This window comes from Glycine soja, chromosome 8, assembly GCF_004193775.1.
Source record: "Glycine soja cultivar W05 chromosome 8, ASM419377v2, whole genome shotgun sequence".
In the NCBI taxonomy this organism is placed as follows: domain Eukaryota; kingdom Viridiplantae; phylum Streptophyta; class Magnoliopsida; order Fabales; family Fabaceae; genus Glycine; species Glycine soja.
This window is the reverse complement of record NC_041009.1, coordinates 23,415,871-23,442,427: the sequence shown is the minus strand read 5'-3', so window position 1 is coordinate 23,442,427 and position 26,557 is coordinate 23,415,871. Positions and strand designations below refer to the sequence as shown.

The following is a 26,557-nucleotide window of genomic DNA, read 5'->3' as shown; positions in this document are numbered from 1 at the left end:
AAAAAAATATTATCATTTTTAAAAAAATTAAATGACAAACAAAAAAATTATATTTAATAAAATAATAATATTAAAAGTTTTAATTATTTTATTAATACAAAAATAATATTAAAAAATAAGTCAATAACTTTTTTTTAAAAAATTAAAATGTTAATTTAAAAAATTAAAAATTAAAAAAATTAAATTGAAAAAAAGAAACACCCATGATAAGTCGGATTCCTCAATCCCGACGTCTCACCGTTAACATAAAATTGGTGCATTTGAGGATTTAAGTTTCAAATCGGAATATATTAAAAATAAAGAGAAAAGAGAAAGCGCACCCAGATTAAAGGCTCAAGGCGTTATTTTTGTTTGTTTAATTATGAATTAAATACTACATATGTTAATGCATATTCCTCCTGCAATATTCGTAAATGCCTATATATTTGTGCTTTGATAAAATTCAGCAAGCGTGGTCTGCAGTGCAGTCATGAGACAAGGATATACAGAACAATTCTAGTTAGAGCAGAGGTTCTGTGGCAGCATCCAGCATATGCTCGTCTATGTATACAAAATTGTTATGCGTGCTAGCTCGGTGTGTGTGTCTCTCTCTCTATATCAAATGATTAAAGACATTCACTTTGTCTAAGCAAGTTGATTTGACTTTTATATTTCTCAATTGTATATTAAATTCCTATTTTAACAGAAGTTGGAAGCCTCTTCCATGTGGTTCCGGTGATTTTTTTGGGTGAACCCGCTATTCTTTGGCCGAGAAATAAGGGTTAATTTTTTAATTAAGTATTTAGTATTAAAATTTGTGTAAGGAATTGATTTTTCCTATAACAATTTTTTCATATTTACAAATTAGAGATAAAATTTTTAATTACATTTAAAGACAAGATTATCTAATAATCTTGTCATATTATGATAGTTTGATTATTATAAAAAATGCAGACATTTGGAAAAAAAAATTGCAAAATCGTGGATATAATTTGAGGTGTACGTATATATACAAAAACTGAGAAAGGGTGTAGCACTAGACATTAATTAATCAATTAGACATTGAGATATTGGGCTTTTAGGTATGTTGGTCCCTCATAAAGGACGCCTACCCTATACATAGAAAGATGAGAAATAGCTATATTTAACAAATTACATAAATGAAGAACAATAATCCACAAAAGATTAATTAAAAGATAAAAGTTGAAGAATATTCTTGAAGTCATGAAAGAGGGTTTGCTTGCGTTCTAAGGGGACATGCAATACAAAGTGCTAAGCCGAAAGGAGGAATTTATAGAAAGTTGGCCTCCTTTTCACCCTGGAGAGATGAGTAATGACTAATGACCAGCCAACATACAAAATGGGATCAAGACCATGCTAAAAATACAAAAGGCATCACTTTCTCCCTCAAATTTTAATGTTTTTGGATATAAGCAGGCACAGCCATAGCTACCTTTCTTTCACAGACTAGTCCCTGTCACAGGATTACAAAAAAGTGATCATGTTTGTGTTTGTATTAGTACTTCTTATCCAAAAAGAAAGAAAAATTAGTACTGTGGGTTCCTGCACAGGTGAGGAAGAAAAGAGCATGGCACAGAATATTGTACTCATGTCACAGAATGTACTACCATATATAGTTTACAGTTTTCTTTAATAATAACAATATAAACATTTCTGATTGAACTATTGTTTACTGGATAATATAAACATGTCTTATGACGAAGATTCAAATCTTGTTTTAGCACATTATGGAAGATTATATATGGATATGTTTCCTCTCGTGAAAGCTTAATAGCATAAATTCCAATGCATACATAAGTAATAATATTAATTGGTGTTTCGACAAAAAAAAATGTTAGAGTTATTTTTAATGTTAATTCAAACCTGCATTAACTCGCTTACTAAATTCTCATTGTTTATTAGTACTACTTAGGTTGTGCACAATTTATATTTTTTAAAAACTTGAACTGAATCACTTTATAAAAATCATTTATAAAGTAGTTAAGTTCAATTTTTTTTCAAAACAGTTTGATTTTTTTAGGTTCGAGTTGATAAACTCATTTGATTATTAATTTGATATTTTTATACAATTTGAGTTTTCAAAGACCTGAACCAAATTGTTTAAAAAAATTAATTGATTAACTCGTTCATTTTAATAAAATGAATCGGTTCAATTTCTTCTCAAAATAGTTCAGTCGTTATAATTAGATTCGGATCAGTTTTGGATCATAGTTTTTTTCTCACACTCATATACCATCGTTATCATCTAGTTTCTCTCCAATAATATTCTTGCATAGGGTATTTGGATATCGATGTGCAGTCCTACATCTATCCTTAATAAAAGAAAATCTTTTCATTGATTTATAAGTGTCTTGCAGCTTTTTATTTGCTGAGCTTAGAAGCTACGCAGCGCACTGTATAGGGAAATAATTAATGGTTTTCCATAAAAGATGAAGAATCTTCACTTGCATGACTGACTAGGAGGCCATGTCATTTCCTTTCCTCCTCCATTAATCATCAATTATATATATGTGCATGCATAGTGATGACAATTCAGTCTGTAATTTGCATACTTGCAGTGGAGGAGGACATGCCCTATATCTATCTTTTTTTTCTCACTTTCAAAGCTATGTATGTATGCAGCTGGGTCTAGGATGATTAGACTAGCAATCATCATTTTTGTAAGTTCCGTGTTTCCAAGAGCCACAGTAAAAAGAAAGAATATACATGATGGTGATCCATAATATCTGCACATTTATTTTCTATTCTTTATATTTTTTAATAATTATTGACCTCAATGAATTTTAATATAACAATCGTGTAAAGATAATTAAATTTGAAATAAAAAAGTACTACAAATAAATATTGTAACACAAAATGTATTTCAAGAGGAAATAAAAGAAAGTTGTGCCTGTTTGTAATGTTGTTGAATTATGTTTCAGATGGGCAGAATCAGAATTTCATTTGCCTGTATTAAATTCCCAAGTTAGTCTTCCCTAGCTTGACTCCTAACTAAGAACCAATGTAACTCTACAGTAGAAACACATAAACTTGAGAGTTTGTTTGTCGTACTATGCACTATGCAGCCCTGGCATTTTTAGAAACCATAACATTAAAAAGTCATATCATCATTAAAATTTCAGATTTTATTAATAAAGTTAAATAAAAAAAATTGAATTGCCCAAAGAGACAGACAGATGTGATGCCAAAATATCTTGCAGTAAATCTCAATTTAATATCTTAAGTTACTTTCACTTTAGCTTATTTTCTTGTTTTATACTTGATGTCTGACTCATTTGTAACAAAAAGAAAAGTATAAAAATAGTAATATTTGCAAAGTCCTTTTATCTATAGTCAATTTCTACTCTAATGGATTGTAAACCCTTTATGCTTTCTTTAATTTATGAAAGAAAATAGAAAGTGAGATAATTTTGTAAGTTGTCTGATAAGAAAAAAATGTTAAAATTTGTATATATAAAATGACATAAATATCTCTAAGAGAAAAAATAATATTAATTTAATTTTTTATTATCAAAAAAGAATAATTATTCTTTATTTATTCTTTTATTTTTAAAGAGGATAAATTAAAACGGTAAATTTGGATCAACCTAATTCATTCATGTTGATCCATTGCAAGTAAATATTTATTTCTTTTGGATTGGGCCAATTTAATATTAAGTTAAATTTTTTTAGTCGAGTTCAACTACTAGTAGGCCACAAGTCAAATAAGTCAACTCATGGGTCAATCATCTTTCATATATAAGAAAATTTATTAAAATAAAAAATGCAAATAGTTAATAAAATGTTTTAAATCATTATAAACTAAAATAAAAAACATAATTAGTTATTTGTACTGTAAAACAGGAAAATCATAACACGTAATAATAGAAATAAAATAAAAACAAAACTAAATATGCATAGAATGTTAGCCCTGAAATAGAAATTAAAAATAAATGTAGAATTAAATTTATCGTCTATGATTTTAATAATAATAAAAAATCAAACCATAATAAGTTAACCCATCCCATTTGGGTCAAAGAAATTTTGACAAGGATTAGGCTAAATTAAAATATTTTCAAGTCTGAATTTTTAAAGCTCAATCCAACCCTTTGTCGAACTTAATTATTGAATCGGTCCATTAAATTAGAATCATTTTGATACTCCTAGTATCTAAAAAGAATACTTTTGTGGGTTCTGTTATTATTTTTCTTTCCTCCTAGATAATTAAACAAACCAAACGAGTTTTTGTCTTTTTCATCTTGCATTTTCATTCTTTCTTGAATCACTAGAACCAAACAGACGGTTGAGATTGTTAGGTTTAGAAAAGAAAACGGGAGGTAAGAAAGTAAAAAAAAAAAGTTTAAAATGAAATCAATTTTAGGTTAGATAACATAGAAAATAAAAAAAAATAGTTGCAGAAAATGAAAAGTAAAATATTTATATATGGTAATATTATTATTTTGCCCAAATAATATATTTTGGAGAAAATTTATTATTGGAAAGAATTTTTATATTATTATTATTATTGATTTAATTAATATAATACTTATTTATTATTATTTTTGTTATCATAAGTATTTTGGATAAATAAATAAAATAGTAGAATCTCTTGCATGTTTCCCTTTTAAGAGAGATGACCAAGAGAGGTGGGGAATTTTTCTTGTGAGTCACTAAAACTTTTCTTTCATCTCTCTTTCCAGCCTTTCATTCAAAAAGAAATGATGATTTTTTTTATATATTTGTATTTTTCTTTCATTGACTTTCTTTTCCTCAACTTTAATTTCCCCTAAACTACACGAAGCCTTAGACGATAAGAAATACAAAAAAGTATATTTGAATAATAATAATAATATAAAAAATAATTCTCATATATATATATATATATATATATATATATATATATATATATATAATTAATTAGATGATAATGTAAAAAAAATCTTTTCAATACTATCATTGCATTTAGATAAAAAAAAAAACGTGGAGTGTGTTCTTACTCGTCATGATTGAGGTAAAGTATTTTCCTTTTGGTTTTGCATGCAAGTCCAAATACATACGATTAGTCTACATATAGTATGACGACTTTAAAACATGGAGAAAAGGCTATTATTAAAGCATTATATTTAGGAGTCTATATGAAAAAATGTCGTCACACCCCATTCAACAACATTCTTATTAGGCGAGGCGTTTGTATTCATGTACTAAATGATTTCCAAAAGATGCATGTAATAATATGTTATATAGTAGTATTTCAAATATATCATTCAATATATTTTGAAGCATTGTTGATTTGTTGACCAAATGTTAGTGGATTGAAGGTACTAGGCTATAAATTACGATATCACATGGCACTCCTATCTTAAAGCCCAAAAGTGGACCGTGCACACGAATCTGACAAATTTTAACCCCCATAAGCCATGCAATATTCTCTTTTTTCCCTCTCGGTTTCCACAACTTACAGTTATCCCCCAGACTCTCACATGCATGGACTGACATGGCCACTCATTATAACACATGCACATGCAAACACAACACTACTAAACAGTCACCCCCTCTCTCTTGGTTTTGATAATAACAAGTTCAAAAAAACAAACTCCTTCCTCTTCCTTATCACACTTTTTTCTCAAAAGTCAAGAGTCAATGCCCAAGTATATATACACTTTAGGGCCTTTTTTATTTTTAAAAAAAGGCTATATAGTAATTAACTAGCCACCTATATAGTAGCAATATTTTTAGTGTGTTATATGTGTTAAATTGGGCCTCACTCTCGTCTCGATCTTGTCTCGTATGTGTGGATGGATGAAATTGGTGATGATGGTCGTATTGATGATGGCATGATGACGATATTAAAGTTGATAATTCTTTTCTATACATAAAATTAAAATATAAAAATATACACAGTGAAACTTGTCTTTCTTCAATTGTCCACTCATCTTTCGAAGTGGGAAAAAGACACCATAGCGCTAGCTAACCCACTTTCTCTGATGGGAACATGTACATTGCAAATGTTATCATTGTTTGGTCCCCTTCCCTTAGTACCGTGCTAAATCAAAATCAACCTAGCCCATGGAATCTGTTACAATTTCTAAAAGTCATGCCAGCATCCCATGCATGATTATTACGTATTCGCTCACAACATTCAATTCGTACAATTTTTTTTCTTCTTTCCTTTCCAAAGCCAATTAAAGTGATTTTCTTCTTCTCTTCTTCCTCGGACATTACATAGTTTGTTCCTCTCTTGTAGCCACTTCCAAATTCATGGTTAATTCAATATATATGTTGAAGGATTTATTTTTGAGAGAGTAATTTTGGACAAAGTGGTGACACATGGACGGTACTCATTGTGAAAAAAATGGGAGAAAGAAAGATGGAAAAGGCATAAGAGAAGAAACACAAAAAGACAAACTCCTAATCTGGAGTTGTTTTCAACGTCAACTTTTTAACCAATAAACTCCTCATTGGTCGCAACTATATATTATATTTTAAATTAACTACTTACGTCTAACTTAGTTTGTCCACACTTAAAGATATATATTAAGATTTTGTGCTTATGAAATATACTCTTATGATTACTATGAAGAATTTTTTGTGGTAAAGTGGAGCTCCTCGTCTTTCCTTTTTGTTTTTATAATTAAAATGATACTCACATATATTATACTAAAGGAGTTGTATAAAACTACTATCACGCACTGTTACATATAAGTTTTTTAAACTAAAATAAAAACCGCACTATTGAAAAAATTACATTAATAATATGGGCGCTGCGATCACTGTCTATGTGTATTAATTTCCACTGAAACAATACATCATGCATGTATCTTGAGGGTGAAATTTTAGGGTAGAAAAATATCGCCATCATCAAACAAAGTGTCCCTTTGATTCCAATCCATGCACTGCCACCAGAGTCACGCTTCTCATCTCTTTGGTTGCTGCCTTCATAAGCGCATGACACATTATATCTTGTTTTCTTCATTTGGCAAACATTTTTTTTCCCTGTAGAAAAATGAGATCGAAGGGAGTGTAATTAAAATATACCTCCAATTTGAAACTATATATCCAAAACTTTCCCAAATTTTCTAATTAATGGATGCATGATAAATTCTTAGATAAGTACTACTTATTTTAGACACTTAATATGTGTGTAAGGTTTATATAGGGAATCCTTTTATATATATATATATATATATATATATATATATATATATATATATATATATATATATATATATATATATATATATATATAAGAATTTCTCCAAACGATATTAGAGTTGGAATTGGTCCGGCATGTCAAAGACTCGTAAAAATTTCCAACATAATTTAAGTCAGGGAATTTGGTTGATTGACCCCTCATCCTCCTGTGAAAGTCCCGAATAGTTTCTTTCGAAATAAAGCTGTTTTGCTTTATAGAGAGAGAGAGAGAGCATGTTAGATGGGCTGGAAAGAAAGTTCCAGCTTTTCAGCAAGGGTCAGCCAAGCTCGTTGTTCATCTTTAAACATCCACTACTTAACGGAAGTACTGTTTTGAACATTGAAATTTATATACTACTATATGAGAGTATGATTACAATTTGTCAGTGTGCAAGATTGATTTTGATGACCCTCCTGATATTGGTCCTCATAAGCCCTTCCCAAGAAGCACAAAAAAAATACTATAAAAACATACTATCACACAAATTAAGAGAGAGAGACCGTACAAATAGATGCAAGGAGGGTGGGAGGCACATGGCTTTTGCAACGAATGTTTTACAATAAAAGCCCACATCGCAGTGTTTCGATTCTCGGGTTGTGTGGAGACACCATCATCATCATGCATGCCCAAATGAAAGAATCCTATTCTCTATTTATTTCTTTATAATTGCCTCTTAATAATGAATTAATGACTTGTGTCCAATGTGTCCTTTTCCCCTTGTTTATTATATGTCTTTCTATTTTATACCATTTTTGACAGGTAGGTCATCATGCCCTCCCACTTAAATTACTTATATTCCTTCTCTCCATCTCCTCCCCCAATTCCCAGTGCAACAAAAAAAATACACACATAACAACAAAACACCCAAAAAACTGCACTTTGTTTGATCTCTCTGCTGCTTCATTATTTAATTTGAACTTTTTAGTATTTCAATATACCCTTTTCTTTAAACAACAATTTTGTGTAACCATTTTGCATGATCACTGATCAGATTCATTAATACAATATGATCTCCAGCAGCCTGTGTGTCACAGATATTTAATTATACGCAGAGGATGGGCAATATGAAGCTAAAATATTAATTAATAATAATATAGTATGTGGGCTAATTAAGTTTGGTATTGCTGCCATGCCTTTAGAGTTACTTCTTCGAAAACTTGTAATAAGAGTCACTGTAAAAGTAAACTTTTGACAACAAGATTTTCAAAAGTTGCATTATTCCAAAAGCATGCAGTTGAATGTTCAGGAGAAGTCCATTGATCAGGATCACCTTGAATACATAAACCAAAAAAGTTCAAAATGAACATGCAAAAATATACTAGAAGAAGACAACGACCGAATAATTTTTCAAAAGAGAGAACAACATGAAATTAATTTCAACAAGCCATTTACATGTAAACCGTTTTTTAAAGTAGTATGCATCTCTACAAGTTGCAAAAGTTAAAAAATAGCCAGATAAATCAAGATATATATTTCTAAAAAATAAAATAGTCTTAATTATTATGATTTTTTTTATCATTTTTGGCTATCAAATATTATGAGTAATTAAATATTAATAATTAGGGTAACCCGACCAGAAGGTCATTAGGGCTAAAGAGGAGCTTTTAGCGACATAACCAAAAGGGTGAGACCCTTTGCAGTCATTTTCTCCACGGAACATGGCCCAAAACTGTTCGCTGGCAGGACCCTTCTCTTTGTCCACCCCCCCAATATTATATTACACACTAATTAATAGGCATATCAGAATTATTTTGATAAAAAAGGTAGAAAATTGTTATCATACTTCTCGATTTCCCGAAAATTGTTAACATATAAAGGTTTACATACATAACTATTTACATTAATTACGTCATTCTTACAAGAGGACATTTTATACGATATTCAATCATTTTATAAAAATTAATTATAACAAAACTACTTCATCTTCAATTGTCATTATCAAATCAATGATCTCGAGCAAGTAAAATATTTTAATCACATAGTCGTCGTTATTAGAAGTTAAAGAAAATTATCAAATAATATAGGCACATAAACTCTTGTTAGAATAATGTTGAAAGACATGTATACAAATATAAAATAGAATAAAATTAATTATTTATTCAACTGACAGAGAGACCACCGTCCTTCGTTCTTTCATTCTTTCTCTTTCTTTCTTTCTCTTTTTTCTCTCATAGCTTCTGCAAACAGTTCCATCCCACAAGCTTCCAAACAAAGAGAATTAATGGAAAGTGAGATTTGAAAGAAAGAAATATTTAGTTCTCTTTGATGTTCTTGCTGCAGCTAGCTAGCTGCTATTCTGAGAATATTATTTTGCATATATAGTTGATGGCTTTCTTATTACTATTAATAAGTCTCTTCCTTATTGATCATGATATAGATGATGGCAAACCACTATGCAATTCCTATGCCTAACCCTTTATATAAACACCAGATCCCGAACCCCTTCTCTTCTTTTTCTCCTTCTTCTTCCTTTCTTTTTCTTATTGCTCGTGTTGAGAACGGACACGTGTCCAACAACAACATCATCATCATCATCATCATCTTCATCGGGTTTGGTTTTTTCATGGTTTTCTGGTGTGGAGTGAGAACTCCAATATGACCATGGTTCCTTCTCAAAACGGGAAGCAACAACAGAACAACATTAATAGGAGTGGTGATTATGTTATTTACGGTAACACAACAACGAATAGTGCGATGAACCAAGTTGAAGGAGGCTACAATTGCTTGTTAGGAGCTGATATTGTGGTGAGGAGGCACATCATGGCCGAGGCTGAAGAATCATCGAGACACAACAACCCTAACGAGGAAGATGAAGTTGGAGGTTGTGGTTCAACCTCAAAGGAAGAAGAAGAAGAAGAAGGAGCACACAACAACAACAACAAAAACAATAACTGGCTTCAATTAAGCATAGGTTTGACAAGCACAAAGCAAGAGCGTGATAATCGAACCGCTGTTCCAACAACAACCGGTTCAGGGCTTGTTGAGTTAGACTTGCTTCCTTCACGGCGGAGCTCAGAGCAGCAGCCATCACCGGCGATTTTTCCGGGGGTGGCTTCAGGGAGAGGAGGAGGGTCTAGTTTTGGTGGTTCTTCTTCATCTCGTTTGCTTTTTGAGCAGCATCACCCAACGACTTCGTATTCTTCTTCTTCTTCTTCTTCTTCCTCTTCCATGTCGTCGTCGATGATGTCTATGGCAAGTGGTCCAATTACATCATCAACCTTTGGTCATCACGAGATGATGAACCGGGCATTTGGTCCACTACTTCCTCATTCAATGCCTATTATGCCCTCTTCTTCTTCTTTCACTCCTCTTCCTATTCCTTCTTCTTCTTCCTCTTCACAAACTTGTTACTCTTCTTTGAGGCCTCATCCCTTAGGATCTTACTTTCCCACAGTACCCTTTCATCACTTCCCTTCTTCTACTTCCTCTTCCGGGTTTGATCAATATGACGTGGCAGCAGCTGGGGCTGGACCAAGCTCCGATAATGTCACCGTTCGGGTTGTTGATCCTCCTAGAAGACCTCATTCTGGAATATGGTTTATGTTACTAGTCTCTCCAAATCAGTAAGCTAGCTAACAATAAATTAAAAAATGCAAATTAATATTTGTTATAATTTCTAGTACACTAATTTTTCTTATATATATATGTGTACATGCATGCGTCTAGCTAGCTATAGGCTAGGCTAGCGCAGTTTAATTGCTTTTTTTTCTGATAAAACTCACTTGGTTTTCATTTGTACAATGCAGAGCGAGAGAACCATTCTTGTCACAAATACCTAAGAACTACCTTAGAATTAAGTGAGTATTTGTTTGTTTTTTCTTTCTTTGTTTATTTGTTTCTTATTCTCTCTCCCTTGAAGTGCTAGCTTGAGGCTTTTCTTGTCAGTGTGTTATCAATGTCGTTTTGATCATGATTTGATCGTATTTGGAGCTGCAAAAACTCATCATTTCTTTTTGACTTAAAACTTTCAGGGATGGAAGGATGACAGTTCGGTTGCTATTGAAGTATCTGGTTAGCAAACTCAGACTGGAAAGCGAATCAGAGGTACTTTCAAGTTTTAACCATCTCTTTACCCTTTTATATTAATACTATAAATTAATAATTATAATCTATTTGTTATGTGTATGTGTATGTGCTTGTGTGAATTAGTTATAGCTAGGGATATGATTTTCCATCGTTGCTCTCTCTCTTTGTCATATCATGCACCTTCCTAATCCCAATTGTTGTCTCCTTTATTAGCATGTAATTAAAGAGAGATGAAGAAAATGAACATAGGGGATTACATAGGAGTGTCCGAAAAGGAAATGGAACTACGTTCTCATCAAAAGTACCAAAGTACATTAAAATAGAAACCTAGTGGGGGTTAGAAAGATGAAAGATACAGCAGAACTAAAGCAGGTTTATCTATCTAGTGATGGGTAAGTATATATAATGTTTCTTGCTCTCCTCATAAAATCCTATTAAAAAATAAATGCGTATGCATCAGGTGAGAAGTATGTTTCTCGGAAATCGATCGTCTTCCATTTCCGTTTTAATTTCATACTCATATTCTGTGTCATGGCAACATGATTAATTAGAATCATGGTGTTTGTCCATCCAACAAAGACAATATATATATATATATATGGAGCTTCCACATAGGATCCTAAGAACCTTTTATTAGAGTGTTGTGTTTGGTGGTGCACGGGAATTGGGGTATTAGTAGTTAGGTGTGTACCACAATTGTTCAAAAGGAGAAACTTAATTAAAGATATATAATAATTACTAATTAATTACTTCACAGGAAAAATTAATATATACTCCCATGCACTATCTTTTTGTTAGTTTTTTCTAGCCAAAAGTTAGTTTCATAGAAGGAAGCTCCTTGTTGATATTGGAGTAATACTCTATACACCCAGTATCATCGTAATAATCACCCACGTATGCTCGAGTAGTTTATGATTTCAGTGTCTTGCCACTGATTTGCATGAAAGTAAACTTTAAGTGGTCTACACCACTTGTTTTTAGAAAAGAGGGATGAAATTGTTAAAACAAAATGATAATCTTTTATGGCAAATAGAACTAAGCATATATGTATATATAGATTTTAATTAGATATGTGTAGAATGTAGATAAAAGAGAGTTAAATTATGGATAGTTGACTATTTCCCTAAAGAAAATTATGGATAGTTGATATTGTAATATTGGAGTATAAGTTATATATCCCAAGCCAATTAATCACCTGAGGAATGGTCCCAAGCACACAGCAAACTAATAGGTAGACTAGAAGAAACAACTTTTCGTAACCTAGGATCTAATTTAAAAGAAAAATGGTCATATATGTACTAAACAGGATAAAGAATAATAACTAGCTAGTTTAATTGGAAAACTAATCTGCATCGTCTCCCTAACTAATAATATCTAGCTGAAGAGGTTCCCTTTCTTTAACATCTCAGCCTCTCAGGGCACAGATTATACAGTAGTAATAGCTATATATATGGTCTATGTATTTTCATCTAAGTGGTACTACTTATACTATAACCCTAGTATTAAAATAGTTATTCAACATATACTCTTGAGATTGTGCATGTTAAGTTTTTCGAAACTTAATGATACGCGGTATAAAGTACAGAACTAGTATTGAATTCGGTTGGGGATTTAGGTGTACTTTCAGATACTCATGATCTACGCTCATTATGAAACATGTGCACGAGGCTATATATTCATTAAGTGATATTATTAGAATGTGCGCATTATAGTGTGTCGAGCCAGAACTTTACAATCCTTCATGCACACTTCATCATCGAACACCACTACTACTTGTTGCCTAATAATTACTAAAAAAAGGTTTGAATCCTTAGAGAAAACGAAGCAACACATATAGAACCTACATCATAATATCCATGCATGCCCTTAAAATTACTAGATCTGACCTATAGGAGAAAAATTAAGATCTATATATATACAATGATTAGGTGTTCACCCCACTCGTTTATCATTTGCATTAGCCGATGATGCCATACTCAATTTTAGCATGATGAAAACATTTACAAAACAGTTGAAATTTTTGAAGACTGAATGAATTAAAAAATTGGTAAAGAAACTTCGCTTGCTTATCCTCTTTTTTTTTTTTGTAATGTTTTAAGATTGACATAAAAAATTGATTTCTTTTTAGCTGTAACCCTTTTAAATCTTCTCTTATTTTTAAAACTTCCCTCCTCGAATGGAAAAGCCTCAAACACTTCTCTTATTTTCTTTTCTTTTTGTTCTAAAAAGATTGGGAAGTATTTCAGTCTCATTGTTGATCTCATTTGATCTTTATCAGTGTATTATTGGATTGGCTTATTTTGTGGGTCAATTTTATGGAAGAACTTCAAAAAACCTACAGTTCATTTTTCCTGAAAAATAAGATTTTGTAAAATTCGTTTTAATAAATAACTTGTCTCCAAAGCTGATGATTTATTGCAAATTAATGTGATCTTTTTAATCTATATTCATTTTCTTACAATAACAAATATAAAAATATTGGATTTTTTTTCAAATATTACAAATTACCTGTCCTATTTACTTTGACATGTTTTTTTTCTTTCCACAAAGGCCAATCTTTTACTAGAGTTTTGTTAGCGGTTGAGTTTGGTATTCATTTGTACATGTTGCTTGGCAATGAAATTGAGAAGGAAATATATATATATATATATATATATATATATATATATATATATATATATATATATATATATATATATATATATATATATAATTTCTAGGTTTTCATTGTCGAGTACCTATTTTGTCTGTATTTGCCATCCACAAAACAACAAAACCAAGGTACATGTTACAAATAGAATAATGGTCTTAGACTTTTCGTGCCAAACTGACAGGAAAAAACACAAGCATGAGTGTCAAATGTATCGAACATGCATCACAACTTTTCATTGAGAAACCGATTTGTTTAATTGAATTTGTAGTCCACACTACGCAAAATCTTATATACGTTCATAGTATGCGTTATCAAATTGCCTTAAATATAGATCATGCGAGGCTGCAAGACACATAAAATCGACATTCCATTCTGTTGGTCAGATTTTCATGCAAGTTACTTTTTCGGTCAACCCCCTCGTTGTGTTTTTGATATATATATATATAGTATGTTTGCCTTCCAACTCATGCTTTCAAGATGAGATTAAGACGGCATATTATTCTCTTTCTCATCCTTAAGATCACAGATTAATGCAGCATATATGTATCTGCAATGATCATACATACATATATATAAAGAAAGCATATTAGGTGAGAACATATTCTCGTAAAGGACTTAATTTTGACTATAAATGATTATAATAGATAATTAAATTTATATTGAAATAAAGTAATTTAAATATTTATATATGGTTAAGCATTTTTTTATTATTAAAAATCTATATGTATATGCAGAGATGTCATTGAGTTGTATAGGGGATTTGTTTATTCTAAATCTCTGTAATTTTGAGTATGACTAGTATTAACGCGTACAAATCTTTATATTATTTCTATAGTAGATTTTAGTTCTTGATTTAAAGAGAAGGTTATTTTAGGAATGATAGGCATTAATTAAAAAAATTATATATGCTCGTTATTATCATTAGAGTAATCTAATTAAGTTTGGTGTAGTTAGAATGAGTGACGCACACAACAATATCCCCTCTGGCTGCTGGTTTCAATTTCTTTTTGCCTTGATATGTTGTTTGTTTGTTATGAGAAGTCAACCTAAGACTACTCGGTTTTACACTGCACATCATAAAAAATAAGAATATGGCTAGCTGGTTTGCATGTAGTTCCCATGCCGCCCGGAACGGCAAACCTCACACATAAATAGTTGACACATCACTTGGATTTGGAAACAAAAGATCCAATCATTAATTAGCTTTATAATGAGTGTGATAGATTATCCAATTTAACAACCTATAGGGAGATATATGGTCTAGCTAGCTTAATCTCTTGCTTATATATAAGATTATTAGTTTCTTGTCGTAAATTCAGAAAAGGTTGGAGGGTAAATGGATAAGTAAGGCCAACATATTTACTTCAAATATCTTTAAAGATTATATATAGTGTTATCATTAACACATATCTATATTTTCTCCATCTCTTTTTCATTCTTTTTTTTTTTTTTATCTTTCTACTCATGCAACCCCAAGCATAGAGTATACATTTTCCATATATATATATATATATATATATATATAATGATACCCACACTTTTAAATATCTAATCACGGTCATAATACTTATAATATCTATTTTTTTTCTCTCACTAAGTATATATATTGCAGCATATTTCATGTCCACGAATACTTTTCCATATTATAGAGCCACGGCTTTATAAGAATTAATAAATACAGTGACTAAACATCTTACCCATAAAAAATACGGTGAAAGTTTTGTTTAGAAGAAACATATATAGCTTAATAGAAAAAAATGTATAGATATTCAAATTAAAGGGTTTAAATAAGAACAAACTGTTTTTTTTTGTTTTTACAATAATATGGACATGGATATGAATAATAGATAGTCAAGGCAATAATGAATGCAAGAAAGCATAAAGATGTCTTTCATGGTGGAAGGTGTGTATCCCTCGCTTTATTATTTGTTTTTCCCTTGTTGCTTTTGTAATTTATAAAGAGCGCATTGACTTTAGGATGTAAAAACACATCTTCAACTTGGATATATATTTCTTTATCTTGGCCTACTTAGTTGGCAGCACTACTCCTTCTATTCATACAAAAAAGGTTACGAGATATTTGTTTGTTAATTTAACTCAAACATCATATCCTAGGGCTTCGAAAATCGCACGTGGACCCTGTCGTTCTCACCACTCAATTCCTATCTGCATGCTCTCTCTCTCCTTTCGTCACGCTTTCGCTTGATATCCCACAGCTAATGTAGGCCCTTCCCATTAATTTCCATTTGCTAGTTCTCCTTTTCTACGGAATATTTGGCTTAAAAGCTCCATCAAACTATCAAGTGCTGCACTCTCATCTCATGGAATGGAACCAAATGAAAAGAATCCCATTATGTTTAGGCAGCATCTTCCACCACAACCACAGTATAAATCTGTTCTAAGTCCCTAATAAGAACAAAATCTTAATCTAATTCACTGTACATCAAAATTCAGTTTATATATTTTTATCATAACCGAAAAGAAATTAATTTCATGCACGTCTATTGAATAAAAACAAAAGAAAAGGTAAGAAGATACGTGCATATCCTATAATACTATTAATAATAACAATTAAAGTTGGTGAGTGATATGCATGCATCATTAAAAAACTAATCGGAAGGATATATGAAGCACTACGCCACTTTAATTAGTTTTTTTATTAATATGTTTTCTCAAGTTCAAACCGGTGGTAATATTATTAAATAAAGGATATGGAGTTGGTTTTTTATTTTATTTTATTTTATTTATATGACATATAGAACTAGTTAGCTAGTCGATGATGAAAAAATCAAAAGGGCTATTATTTCATGTAGTAATGTTGACGCTCGCATGCATTAGGGTTTGGGTGGCGCAACGTGATAGAGACGTGCATGATGACCATGAAAATTTAGTAATATAAATGCGTGATTAGGTCCCTCCGAAGGATGAAACGAAGAAGAGAATACAAGTTATATATATTTATTATATTAAATTGCGACTTCTTTTTCTTTTCTAGATTGAGCCTTTGCCTATTCTTCGCCGTGCTTCATGGATCTGCCATTGCATCATATTATATTGTACGTTATGTATGTATGGTGTTCATTTTATATTTTTGGTTTAGCTTCAAACTTTTGGATTTATTTGTTTGATTGTTAATAATAGGTTATTAGTGATTTGTTTATTGCGAGAGGATAGTATTTGACTATTTGTTATGATAGTAGTAGCATTAACCATATGATAACACATATAATAATAGTATTGGGGGCATATATAGAATAGAATAGAAAACACTGAAGTCTAAGGGATCATGATTCTGGCTTGGGAGCAAAGTATGAATGGGCCCCCATAATGATTAAAGAGAGGGCAGTTTTTAAGATCGTGGGTTGGGTGGGCATTTCCACGATTGCCCGCTGACCCAAATATGCGTGCATGCTTAAGGATTTAGGAATCTCTTGACTTAAAGGAGGAAATTACTTTTCTGAAACATTAAAATGAAATAGGAAAGTGGAGATGTGGATCAATCTTATGCGTAAAGTAGAAGTTACAAAGATCTTATATATGCGTTGGTAAGTAGGCCCAAGACGTAAGCCACTGACAAAGCATGACTTCATATTCACTATATTTACAGCAGAAAAAAAAATAGTATTAGATTAGATGTCTTTAAAAAAAATACAGAGAAAAATTAAATAGGTATTTTTGAAAATTATTTTGTCTTAATCAAGATTTTCTATGTGTAGCATTACTGTATATATAATTTATTATGCTAGATTAGTGATTGATTTGCAATAATTTCTGTAGGTGTGTCCAGTCTCTTAACATGTAAATTTACGTGTGCATCTAAATTAATTAAGTGTAAGATTAATTAATGATGGGATCATTTAGTGGAAGAAATTAATAATATCGTAAAATGTTAAGACTTAAGAGTCAAATGTTGAGTATAATTATATCTCCTTGCATAGTCAGTAATTAAGAAAGTTACTTTTAACAGTTGTGTTTCTCTTATATTTCTTGAACCCATTTGTTTGGATGAAAATAACTATCAGCATTATCAATATGACATATTGTGTGTATGTAGTTTCAATATTGTAGGGAGTCTTTACTTGAAAGTGAACTAAAGCGAGCCGTCGCGTAAAGACATATAAATATTAGAATGAGAGATTATATATGAAAAAAGTAAACATAATAATGATTTTTAGTATATCAAAATAATGCACATAAGAAAGTTATATAAAACTAGAAAAGATGGAAAGACGCATAATGAACATTATGACTATCATTTCTTATAATCACGCACTTGATGTAAAGTTATCATCATGATATGTATATTGAGTTTAACCATTGCTAGCTAAGGTCATGTCGTATTTGTATTACTACTTTTTTTTTTGTTCCACATGATATATTTTCTTGTGGTGGTCGATATATCACTGTATAGCCACGTGATGAGTGTATATATGTGGAAGATGATAATGATAATTAGTTTGGTTGGAATGACTGTATAATAAATGTGCAATGAATGGAAATACTGTTGCAGATAGAGATAACATGCAGAGGGCAGCAACTTTTACCTTTCTTGACGTTGCAGCATGTGAGGGATAACATTTGGAGTCCGAGGGACACCACAAGACCTTTGCTTTCAGATTCCTCAACCACCACAGATCATGTCATGGTGCTCCATTACTGTAGAACCACAAACTGATCGAAACTGAGGACCCCCAAATAACTTCAAATACGTCGTGTTAATTAATTGTATCCCTAATTGTTAACTTATGATCGATCTAAACCCTTTTTCCCTCTTTCTTTTTCCAATTTTTCTATTCTAATGGGTTTTTATTATTATTTATTTTGATTTTTCTTCCCCTTTTATATTTCTTTAATTGACATGGAGATTACGGAAAAACACATCCCCCAAAACAGTGTTTATTCAATTAGGGTTTTGGGGTGAGTAGCATTACCCAAAATTGTATTCCCACGTGGGTGAGTAATTATCATCAACTGTATTAGCAAGCACAAAACTCAATCTAATTTGATCACTAACCCATTTTCCCCTTTTAGTCTCTTTTTATTCTCATTTATATCTTTAATTTTGCTTTAAAAAAATTAAAATATAATTTTTGTCTTTCTATTTTTTTTCTATTTTTTAAAAGAGTAATTTTAATTTTTTTATTTTTAAATTGAGATATTTTATTCTTAACTTTTAAGAGGTTCGTGATTTTAATCTTATTTTTTAATTGAAATATTTTGTCTCTCATTTTTAAAAAATTCACAATTTTTATTTTTAGGTTGATGCTTGACCTTCGTAAAAGTCCATCAAACTCGTCAGCTCATTTAAATGTTTGTTTCATAGAAGTGTAAAAAAAATATTTAAAAAAAAACCAAAGATTTTCATTAAAAACAATGAGAAAAATTTAAATAACAAGAAATGGGCAAAAATTGCTTACAAATATTACATATGATATGCTACCAAAATTTTTCAAGTCTCACCAAAAGTAAAGAGTCCTTATTTTTGTTATCCATTCAGGCTTATACAAATTAACTTATTTCAAACATTAATTGAAATTATTCAAATTATCAAACTACTAAAATAATTTATTAATTTAAATAAAATAATGATAATATTATATATCATATTAATAATAATATTTTTATTATAAAATATTATTGTCAAACGAATGGGCTCGTCAGATTTAATGGATTTTTCTTAAGATATGTGATCTAACCTATTTAACCAAATAGGTTTTTTTAAAAAGCTTGAACTTGACATTTTTACTAAATGAGTTTAGTTGGATTTTGGGTTGGGCCTTAAACGGATCAAGCCATAGGCCTCCGACGAACAACCCATCCTACTTCCTACCCTACCTATGATCATTTCAAATATTGATCTATGTACTTTATAAATGTTAACTGACACATATTTATTTATTATTAATATGACAAATGTTTTTAAAAATCATTTAATTGCTACCATGCTTAATTTATTAAAAAAAAGAATTAATGTAGTACACAGTCAAGTCTTAAATTGATCAAGAAAACTAAAGTCACATATTTTTTTAAAAGTAGGGAACAAATTATTTCAATTAAAAAAAACTAAAATCACGGATTTTAAAAAAATAAGAGCGCAAAAATTAAATTTTTAACCTAAAAAAATTATAGTATCATTTATCCTCAAGCTACAAATATACTAACATAATGACTAATTGATATCAATTTATTTTGTGCGTAAGTAGCGTCAAATGTTAATTATTAGTTAGATATGCATTATGTATGTATACTATGATACTCAAATTATGTCCTAATTGTGCATCTAAAATTTTTCCATTAGGAAAATATTTAGCTTTGAAGACCTTTGAAACTATAGTATCTTGGTTGCATAAAAGTTTCCAACTTTGCTTCCTTAGCATGGATAAATTGAAAGCATGAAGATATTTGAAACTCGTATTGCCATCCTCCTTTTTCCCAATTGATGCCACGAGTTGCTTCACTTCTTTTTCCCCACCAAAAGGAATTCATTATTTTTTCTAATTCATCTTCAAGTGTTGATGGAAGAAGGAAAACACTCATACAATATGTGGGAATTATTTGTGCAACAGATTTGATGAGAATTTCCTCGCTTGCTTCCATTGTCTATCTTCAAGTGTTGATGTTTCGTGGACCAATGGTTGATTTGCTTCCATTGTCTATCTTTGAGAAAGCCAAACACTTGTTTCTTCTTGCTTCCAAAGAAAGATGGGAGCCCCATATACTTGCTTGCTCCTAAAGTTTCATGCATTCCTAGGAGAGATGAGATTTGTTGTCATGTTGCCATTGAAGTGTTGTTGAAGAAGATTTCAGACATCTGGTAATTGATCAACTAGCCTGATGCTTTTCCATAAATGTCAAGAGTTTCCTTAAGAGAATTGCTCTCTTTATCATTTGTCCTATAGAATAAGAAACAATCGTCAGCAAATAAAATGTGTGAGGAGAGGAGCTCCTCTACACACTTTGACACCCTGGATTTCTCTCATTGCCTCTCTTTTTTTAAAGATACTAGAAAGGCCTTCATTACATAAAATGAACAAGTATGGGGATAGTGGGGCTCCTTGTTTGAGACCTCTTTTTGGTTAAATAGGACCATTTAGATCACCATTGATCAAATCATACTACTTGACTGTTTCATCCATCCAACCCATTTTTCATGGAAATCCAACTATAACATAAGGCTCAAGAGATAATGTCAATTAACCATGTAAAAAGTTTTATTTGTGTCAATTTTCAATGCAATTTCTCCAATTTATACCACTATTTTCTTTGAATGAATAATTAGTTAATAAAAATTATTTATTTAAAGCTTAAAGACACGTGAGGAAGGAGAGTATTTATTGAAATTATTTTACTTTCAAGATTAAGGATTCAAATATGATATAAGGGTGGATTTTTTTTAAAAGAAATAAGTTTTATTGAAATTATTTAATTATCATTATAGAAATAGGTAGGCTAATAGATTTAAACTTATATCGGGTATGTACTGCATTAAATATTTAGAATGATAGTTTTATCACTCATGGTAATCTTATTGGTTCAAGTAAGATTATCTTTCATAAAGGTTTCTCATACTCTATACTAAAAAAAAACTTTTACACAAGTCAACAAGCTTTAACCTTTAAACAAACAAACTAATATATAATTTCAAATTTTAATGATAAAAATCTAATACAACAACAATTAAACTAATATAGGTTATATTGTTACTCATTTAAATATGAAAATATATTAGATATAAAATGTTTTTCAAACTAACTAAATAAAAGAGTGGATGCATGTGTAGGTTAATAGCCTATAACTAAAACCTTTATAACATAACATTTGTTTTTCTCGAGAAAACATCTCACTTGTTTTAGGGTGTTGCTACGTGTACCAATCATATTACTTGTGCACCCAGCAAAAAAAATTTAATTTCGAAAATGCTCTTATTGCTTTTTTCTTCCCTTTAAGTTTCTTTTTTTACAATAACACAGTCATTCTTTCATTTTCTCGGTCCATTTCTTTTGGTTTATTCATTGTCATGAGAGGTACATTGTGCCGCTTCGGTCGAGGTAAAAGTGTTACGGAGGTACGTCAGTGGTGGTTGCTTTGGTTGTTAACAAAGATACGTCGAAGGTGCGTCGGAGTTTTTTTTTTGAGTTATATGGATTAAAAGAAATTTTAAATTTTTTTAAAATTATAAATATGTTAGTATGATTGTTAAAAAAATTAAATTAATGTGTATAAAAAATTTATTTTTTTATTTGTTTATTTGAAATGTAATTTGTATTATTCTTTTAAATATTTTTAAATAAGTGTAGATTGATAATTAATTTGTAATTACTTATTGTTATATTTTGGAAATGGTATTAAATCTAAGATAATTTACACTTGTAATTTACGTATAATTTATTTAAGTCGTTGTGATCTAAAATTGATTGTTTTGTGTGGTCATAATTTAATGAATTAGAATTAAGTTGATTAAAATAATTTATTTTACTACATATGGTTCAGTTATAATTTTTTTATGTATTATATGGTTATGAATTGTAAGTAGAAAAAGTTTATGTTATTGGTTTTTAAAATATACGGTTATCAATTTTAATGTTTTATAATATTATATAAAATAAAAAATTACGTAGGATTTTGTGTGATTTAGTATATGTATGGTGCAGTTAGGAGTTATTTGTTTGTGATGCTCAAACTTTTGAACGTGTTGTTAAGATGAACGAAGATCGATGAATGTATGATAGTATAATGTCTGAAGAAGTTGATATGAATGAACAAAATGAAGACGAAGCTGATGTGAATGAAGAACATGTTCATTGTTCTGATGTGTTCAATACTTCTCAGGTATTAATGTGATTTATTGTTATTAAATTAATAATATGAATGTCCCTTTGAAGACTAAAGTTGTGTGGATTTCATTGTAGGTGTTTGCTACCCGAGATGATATTTTGTTGTGGGCTCGATCTGTTGCTGATAAAATTGGATTTGTAGAGGTGATTATGAGGTCATACACAAACATTGGTATTAGAGGAATGACTTCATTTTTCTTAATTGGTTGTGAAAGGAGTGCTCAGTATTGGTCTAGGAAGAAAGATTTTGTAAGAAGAGATACTGGCAATAGGAAATGTGGGTGTCCCTTTAAGCTTCAATGGAAACTAGTGGTTGGGGGTCAAGGATGGATGGTGAAGTTAATGTCTGGGAGTCACAATCATAAAATGACAAAGTCATTAGTTGGATATCAATATGTTGGTCGATTGACTAAGGAAGAAAAGATAATTATTACTGATATGACAAAGTCAATGGTGCAACCAAGAAATATTTTGCTAACGTTGAAGGAGCATAATGTCAATAGTTGTACAACAACCAAACAAATATACAATACAAGAAGTGCATACCATTCTTCCATAAGAGACAATGATATTAAAATGCAACATCTAACACATCTTCTTGAACGGGATCAATATATTCATTGGCATAGGTTAAAGGATGAAGATGTTGTATGCAATATCTTCCGGTGTCATCATGATGTAGTGAAGTTATGCAATGCTTGTATTTTGGTATTTTTGATAGATAGTACCTACAAAATAAACAGGTACATGCTCCCGTTACTTGACTTGGTTTGTGTGACACCAACAGGGATGACATTTTTTGCTAGTTTAGCCTATTTGGAGGAAGAACGTCTAAATAATATGGTATGGGCTCTAGAACGATTTCGAGGTTTTTTTCTAAGACGTGATTCCCTTCCTAGAGTTATTGTTACCAACAGAGACCTAACATTGATGAATGCAGTGAAAACTATTTTTCCTGAGTGTACCAACTTGTTATGTAGGTTTCATATCGACAAGAATGTCAAGGCAAAATGTAAATCCCTAATTGGTAAAACAAATGCATGGGATTATGTCATGGATGCCTGGGGGAGTTTGGTTGATTGTTATTCCGAGCGTCAGTTCTATGATTGCCTTAAGAAGTTTGAAATTGCTTATTCACCATGGCCAATGTTTGTTGACTATGTCAACCAAACATCGATAATTCCCCACAAAGAAAAATTTGTTAAAGTCAGGACAAATAAGGTGATGCACTTAGGAAACACAACAGCAAACAGGTATGAAAATTCTCATTTTTTTATTATGGTTTAGGACTTAATAGATAAAAATACTTGTATTTGTTTATTGTTTTTTGTGTATTTCATATGCAGGGTTGAATCTGCTCATTGGGCTTTAAAAAGACTATTACAGAATAGCCTTGGAGACCTATGTAGTGTTTGGAAAGTCATGAACAACATGATCACGCTGCAACACACTGAAATTAAGGCACCCTTTGAGACAAGTACACATGTGGTTGGACATGTGTTTAAAGTTACCTTATACAAGAAACTACATGTTTTCAAGGTATGCTTTAAATCATATTGTTACTGAGTTTGAGCGTGTACATCATGCTGGCAAAAACCCTTCTCGTTGTGGATGTGTCATGAGAACTACCCACAGTCTTCCATTTGCATGTGAGCTATCCAAATATGTTGTTGGTACCATACCACTTGAGACAATCCATATGTTTTGGTGGAGGCTAAGTTTTTCAGACCAAGGGTTATCTGAGCCCCAAGTGACCATAACCGAACAGATGGAAATCATATCCAAGCGATTTGAAGAGCTTTATGTTTGTGGCAAAGTTACTCTAAAGAGTAAACTTTAGGAAATTGCCTACCCTGATCTAAACTCTATGTGTCCTCCTCCAGAAAAGGTCAACATCAAAGGTGCTCAGAAGAAACCGATGACCAAACATCAAAGATCAATAAAGTGCAATCTGTCTTACTGGGAGTATGTTGATGCTTTACATTCTGTGCAAAATAGTAATTCTTCAGTCTAACCTAGTGCATCATCTTCTGACCAGGCAATTCGAAGAAAGACTATGCCAATGTTGGGATCAATTTCATTTGTTCATTCATAATTCCATTGAAAACATTGTCGATGTCAAAGCTGACGGTGATTGTGGATATCATACAATTGTTGCCTTATTAGGTATGGATGAAGATTCATGGTTGTTGGTGCGCAACCATTTGCTTAATGAACTTGGCAAATGGTCTAATGAGTATATTAACCTCCTTGGTGGCATAGATAGATTTGAGGAATTAAAGAGGCCCCTACATGTTGATGGATTATCCATGGTATGTAATTTATGTTTTGTTTTTTTATTTAAAATTTAGTTTAATTAAATGTAATTCATATAACTGGTTCATGCAGGTTACTATGGATAAGTGGATGGATATAACCGACATGGGATATTTCATTGCATCAAGGTATAATGTTATCCTTGTATCGTTGTCTCGACAACAAAGCATGACATTTTTTCCTCTTAGAAGTCAACCACCAACAGATTCTTCTGTGCATCGCGTAATATGTATTAGTCACGTCATTGGCAATCATTTTATTCAGGTAGATTCATCATAATCCTGTTTTTAAATTTTTTAAATTAATTGTGTTATTATAACTTGAAATTATTTGTGCATGTGTAATAGGTTTATTTAAGAGATCGTTATCCCTTACCACCTCTAGCTTTGTTATGGTCTAGGAATTGTCATTCTCAAGCAAAGCAGTGACAAACTCCATATATTAGTAGAATGCGGTAGTACAAAAATTTGATGATGTTGAAAAGAGACTATATTGATTGAAGTGAAGACTGAACATTTTAGGTACCTATGACATTGTCATGTATTACAATAATATATAGTTGTTTCATTGGAAATTCACATAATTACGTGTTATATTTTACATTAAAATGGTTTAGGGTTACTATAATACTTAGGGTTTAGTGTTACGTGCGTTGTTAGAGTTAACTGTCACGTGAAAAGCAGGGTTTAGTACAACATCAAAAATGCTTTAGGGTTAAATAATTTACGTTTGTAAATAGTAATATAAAAAAAACAATTCAAATAAAATTGTTAAAAGAAAAATGTTGTCAAATAAAATAAAATGATAAACATAGTGTGTATTCATGCGTGATTCGTGTGCTGTCTTCGTCGCAATCGCACATATACATTGTGATCCACAGTGACACCTCTAGTGATCCTTAGATAGTCTGGCATGACATTGTATGTTTATGTGCCTTCAGTCACTATCCTTAGGTTGAGCAACCGCTCCAACCTTTCAACTATTGATTGGCAAGCCTCTTATGACATTCACAACAACGGATTAGGTATAACCATATTGCATGTTTAAATCAAATGAAATTAAGAGTAAGATGAATATATATGTTACCACTGCACGTCTAGGCTGCTCCATATCAGAAGGTGCATGCGCAAGTGCTTCCTCCGTAGTTGTTGCCGCCATCGGGTACCGAGGCATATATGGTTTCACATATGTCTCCCCAGGCTATGTCAACCTCATGAATAGATGCAAAATCATGTAAAACCATTACATGTAGTCCGGTGCACATTGTCCAGGCACAACACAAATCTGGCCTACCAGTGCAAGGTAGTCAGAGAAATGCATCTATTTGTCGTCAATATCTTCCAAGCATAATCTTGAACCCGGAGAGTGTGGAGGAATCATCTGAACATACCCAAACTGCCGCACAACCCTCTCTGTTTAAACATGTACTGGTAGTAGAAAATGTGGGTGTCCATTTAAGTTGCATGCAAAACCAGAGTTAGGAGGTGAAGGATGAATAATGAATTTAATCTGTGGGAGGCACAATCATGAATTGGCAAAGTGTTTAGTTGGACATCC

At 31.2% G+C, this 26,557-nt stretch overlaps 2 protein-coding genes across 2 annotated transcripts; both read left to right on the top strand.

Annotated features, from left to right (window-relative positions):
* Window positions 1-9,297: 9,297 nt before the first annotated feature.
* LOC114424396 (protein LAX PANICLE 2-like) lies at window positions 9,298-18,864 on the top strand. Its single transcript, XM_028391235.1, has 4 exons — window positions 9,298-10,734; window positions 10,918-10,968; window positions 11,143-11,215; window positions 18,361-18,864. The coding sequence occupies exons 1-4, from the start codon at window positions 9,767-9,769 to the stop codon at window positions 18,523-18,525; spliced, it is 1,257 nt and encodes a 418-aa protein (XP_028247036.1). The 5' UTR covers window positions 9,298-9,766; the 3' UTR covers window positions 18,526-18,864.
* A 3,719-nt stretch (window positions 18,865-22,583) lies between these two features.
* Window positions 22,584-26,047, top strand: LOC114424045. The gene is made up of 7 exons (XM_028390913.1): window positions 22,584-22,679; window positions 22,760-23,028; window positions 23,665-23,832; window positions 24,224-24,333; window positions 24,851-24,996; window positions 25,073-25,128; window positions 25,954-26,047. The coding sequence occupies exons 1-7, from the start codon at window positions 22,584-22,586 to the stop codon at window positions 26,045-26,047; spliced, it is 939 nt and encodes a 312-aa protein (XP_028246714.1).
* The last annotated feature ends 510 nt before the right edge of the window (window positions 26,048-26,557 follow it).